This window comes from Abramis brama (genome assembly GCF_963993115.1).
Source record: "Abramis brama genome assembly, chromosome: 15".
Lineage (NCBI taxonomy): Eukaryota > Metazoa > Chordata > Actinopteri > Cypriniformes > Leuciscidae > Abramis > Abramis brama.
In genome coordinates this window covers 38,690,431-38,695,430 of record NC_139977.1, presented here as the reverse complement: position 1 = coordinate 38,695,430, position 5,000 = coordinate 38,690,431, and the positions used below count along the sequence as shown (strand labels likewise).

Here is a 5,000-nt window from a genome sequence, read left to right as displayed (position 1 = left end):
ACACAAGGCAAGGATCGGCTACTAAATGATTTATATTAATGTAATGTGACGCACATCCGTATCTCATATTCTCCTAATGTCTTGTACCGTTAAACATGGATGAATATGCAAATGATATGCAGATGAGGATATGGTAAACGAGGCGTTGTAAGCTCATATATGGTTATTTCGGGGAGGAGGCGCATGTTCACAGTCTTCCTCTGGGATTATAAAGGGCATCTTGCGCAGGATCTGGCGTTCACACGCTTTTATAAAGCTGAATATATTTTGGCATAAGCCATTTGTTACTTTGGGCGCACGTACACTATTAGTGAGGACGCACAGTTTCATAAAGAGAGCCCTGGGTTGGCCACGTTGCTGTCTGAGATCTAGAATGAAGAGTGAATGTGATTCTCACCTCTGCGATGAGAAAGTCCACGTTCTTCTTGATGAAGACGTCGAGCTGCTTCTTGAAGATCTTGGTGACCTCGTCTTGGCTCTTGCAGCTCAGGTACGAGGGCGTCTGCGAGACTCCGCCCGCCACCAGCGCATCGCCCTGATTGGCCACTTCTCTGGCGAGGTCACACGCCGCCTCGTTAATCTGCTGACCCTGCGCACACACACACCAGCACACACACATCAGAGTCGTTATCTGAGAGTCTGTACATTCCCTCGCGCTGTGTGACACATCTTTCCCCCGCGGGTCAAAATTACCCGAAGCCCTAAAATTATACTTTTTTTTATTTCTTTTCATTTTGTGCATTCAGTGTGCATTCAGATACACATGTAGACATTATAAAATAATGTTTAGCTCTTTCTGTGTGTCCTGAAGCATTCCTCGCATTCCATTCGTTCCCCAGGGGGTCAAAGTGACCCGTGACTGAAGGATTTGTTACTTTTTTTAAATTTCAACCACAAAACTGCTGGAATTCATTACATTTCTTTGTGTATTTGTGGTTCTAGTGCGACAGAAGTCCAGGGTCTTGGACGCCTCTGATGAACACTCAATTTAAAAATAATGAGTTTCAGGGTTAAAATGACCTGAGGGAAGGATGAGGGTTAACATGAGCTCGTGTGAGTGTGTGTGTAAGTGAGAGTGTGTGTGTAGATAGGGTTAAAGATTGAAGATCCCTAACCCTATCTTCAATCTTCAGGGTTAAAGATTCTTTCTGTGTGTCCCTAATCTTCAGGACACACAGAAAGAGCTAAACATTATTTTATAATGTCTACATGTGTGTAAGTGAGTGTGTGTGTGGCTCACGGTGTAAGTCAGCTTGTTGCCTCTGTTCTCCAGTTTGTCGTCGCTGGCGTAGAAAGTGAAGGTCTGCATGACATTAGACCCGGCCCGCAGGAACTCCCTGTGCAGCTGTCGCACTAAATGGTAAATGGACTGCATTTATATAGCGCTTTCACAGACCTATGGCCACCAAAGCGCTTTACATTGCCTCACATTCACCCATTCACTCACTCATTCATACACCGACGGCGGTGTCAGCCATGCAAGGCGCCATCCAGCTCGTCGGGAGCAGCTGGGGTTAGGTGTCTTGCTCATGGACACCTCGACACTTGGTCAAGTGGAACCGGGGATTGAACCACCAACCTTTCGGTTTGTAGACAATCTACATGAACCACTGAGCCACTGCACATAGTACACAGTACATAGAGTCTAAACACACTTACAAAAAAGTGATTTAACTCTGATACAGTACACCATGTTACTGATGATGGACTATAGTACTGACATGTTCACTGTAGGAGATCAGGGTGTGATTACATTCACAGGGCATGTGTTATCATGATCTCCGGTGAGCAGTAGACTCAAACACTCACTCACACACACACACACTCTCACACACACACACACACACACACACACACATACTCACTCATTCTCTCTCACACACACACACTCTCACACACACACACACACACACATACTCACACACACATACACACATACTCACACACACACACACACACACACACATACTCACACACACACACACACATACTCACTCTCACACACACACACATACACACACATACACACACTCACTCTCACACACACACACACTCACCGGCCTCCAGGTGCTCAGCTGCGGCCTCTGGTGTCCAGGGTCCGACCTTCACTCTCACTCTCTCACACACACACACACACACACACACACACACACTCTCTCACACACACACACACACACACACACACACACATACACACACTCTCACACACACACACACACACACACACATACATACACACACTCTCACACACACACACACACACACACACACACTCTCTCACACACACACACACACACACGTACACACACTCACTCTCACACACAATCACCGGCCTCCGGGTGCTCAGCTGCGGCCTCTGGTGTCCAGGGTCCGACCTTCACTCTCACTCTCTCACACACACACACACACACACACTCTCACACACACACACACACACACACTCTCACACACACACACACACACACACACACACTCTCTCTCTCTCTCACACACACACACACACACACACACACACATACTCACTCTCTCTCACACACACACACACACACACACACTCACCGGCCTCCGGGTGCTCAGCTGCGGCCTCTGGTGTCCAAGGTCCGGCCTTCACGTATCCTCGCTTCTCCAGGGCGAACACGAAGCCTCCATCTCCAATCACAACCTCACCTGCGCCCAGGCGCTCCAGAATACCCTGAACACACACACACACACGACATGAGGCGAGAACACACACATTCACAGCAGAGAGACGCGCGCAACCGTCAGGAACGGAACGCTGTGCCAGTGCGCGCGCCCGTTTCACTCCGTCTGAAACCACATTAACTCAAACTAAACGCGCGTTTGTGTGTTTCTCCTCATATATGCAAGAGAGAGAGATGATATATTAATATATTAATAGCTGGAGTTAATAAACCAGCAGAATCTCGTGCGTCGTGGCGCGTTCGCGCTATTCGTGTAAAAATAACGCGCGCTTGCAAAACTGTGCTGAAGAATTAGGAAAGTTTCTCACCCTCTTGGATCCGACTGGTGCCATTATTACTATTGTGTAGATCAGGACCGATGGACCTCCAGAACTCAGTGAGACTGCAGTGAGAAGCACATGAGACGAGCTCTTATAAAGCAGCGCTGGAGGGGGGGGGGGGGGGGGGGGTTTGTGAGAGAGAAAGATTGCCCCCTTGTAACCTAAACTACTTCACAATGTTACTGGTTAATGTTTATTTTTCAAACTTATCTCATGCTTACAACATCAATATGATTTGAGTGATATTCAATAACGCGTCTGATGTCTTACGTCACATTCCACTGATAAACACACTCGAGAAATAAATACTCTGTTTTCCAAACTTGTTTTAACTTGTATAAGACAAAATTCTTTATGCCCTTGTTCAAACAGCTTTTTTGTGATGTAACAGATAAATCATGAGAACTTTTGCACACTTAATGTAAAAATGACTCTGAACCCCTATTGTATTTTTTTACATTAAAGCTACAAACGTTCTGATATGATTTATCTTTGTTACATTTTTTACATAACAGAAACCAGCTGTTTTAACTGAGGTGATTAGACTTCTGAAATCCACTGTGTTGTATCATGAATTGTGTTTTTATGCAGATGTTTTGGGCTGTGTGAGTGTGTTATTGATCTGATCATGTCTGATCTGATTATCTCTGATGTGTGTTTGAGCTGTTGCGATGCAGAGACGTGTTCCTGCTGCCTTGACACATTTCACCATCCACAAACATTCCTCTAGATCACACACACACTCACACACACACACACACACTCTCTCGCACACTCACGTAGACACACACACAGACACACACACTCACACACACACACACACACACACACACACACACTCTCACACACTCACGTAGACACACACACACTCACACACACACACACACACACACACACTCACAGACTCACACACACACACACACACACACACACTCTCTCTCACACACTCACGTAGACACACACACAGACACACACACTCACACACACACTCACAGACTCACACACACACACACACACACACACACACACTCACTCACAGACTCACACACACACACACACACTCTCTCTCACACACTCACGTAGACACACACACACTCACACACACACACACACACACACACACACACACTCTCTCTCACACACTCACGTAGACACACACACAGACACACACACTCACACACACACACACACACTCACAGACTCACACACACACACACACTCTCTCACACACTCACACAGACACACACACTCACACACACACACACACACACTCACAGATTCACACACACACACACACACACTCTCTCTCACACACTCACGTAGACACACACACACAGACACACACACTCACACACACACACACACACTCTCTCTCTCACACACTCACGTAGACACACACACACAGACACACACACACATTTTTACATTTACATTTATTCATTTAGCAGACGCTTTTATCCAAAGCGACTTACAAATGAGAGCAACAGAAGCAGTGAAACTAAAGCCCAATTTATACTTCTGCGTCGAACTTACGCCGTCGCTACGTCGTAGGCTGTGTGTAGCGCGCGTACCCTTCAGCGTACCCTGACGTGCACCTCTCCAAAAATGTAACAACGCGTCAACTCTACGCGGACGCAAGCGCTGTGATTGGTCTGCTAGGACCGCTCCCTCGGGTTTCACATGCTCCCTCTGCGCGCGTGAACGCGGACAACGACGCAGAAGTATACATGAAAACCAACGCGTTGCCTACAGCGTAGAGGCTCCGGCGTAGGTCCGACGCAGAAGTATAAATTGGACAACAACATGCAAGTCCTGTGTGTGTGTGTGTGTGTGTGTGGGTGTGCTCTTTGATACCAATCTTTCATTTGAAAGTCACATGTCTAGTATCTGTAAAACCGCATTCTTCCATCTTAAAAATATATCTAAATTACGCCATATGCTCTCAATGACAAATGCGGAACAGTTAGTTCATGCGTTC

The 5,000-nt window shown here is 46.6% G+C and overlaps 1 protein-coding gene across 1 annotated transcript in view; it reads right to left on the bottom strand.

Moving 5' to 3' along the window:
- The window catches only part of bhmt (betaine-homocysteine methyltransferase), a 7,637-nt gene extending 4,391 nt beyond the window's left edge, over positions 1-3,246 (bottom strand). Inside the window, exons 1-4 of the mRNA XM_084136239.1 lie at positions 3,011-3,246; positions 2,560-2,692; positions 1,241-1,353; positions 398-589 (exon numbers count right to left, since the gene is read on the bottom strand). Of these exons, the coding sequence (XP_083992365.1) occupies positions 398-589; positions 1,241-1,353; positions 2,560-2,692; positions 3,011-3,034 (462 nt within the window). The 5' untranslated portion in view covers positions 3,035-3,246. The remainder of the gene's footprint in view (positions 1-397; positions 590-1,240; positions 1,354-2,559; positions 2,693-3,010) is intronic.
- Between the last annotated feature and the right edge of the window lie 1,754 nt (positions 3,247-5,000).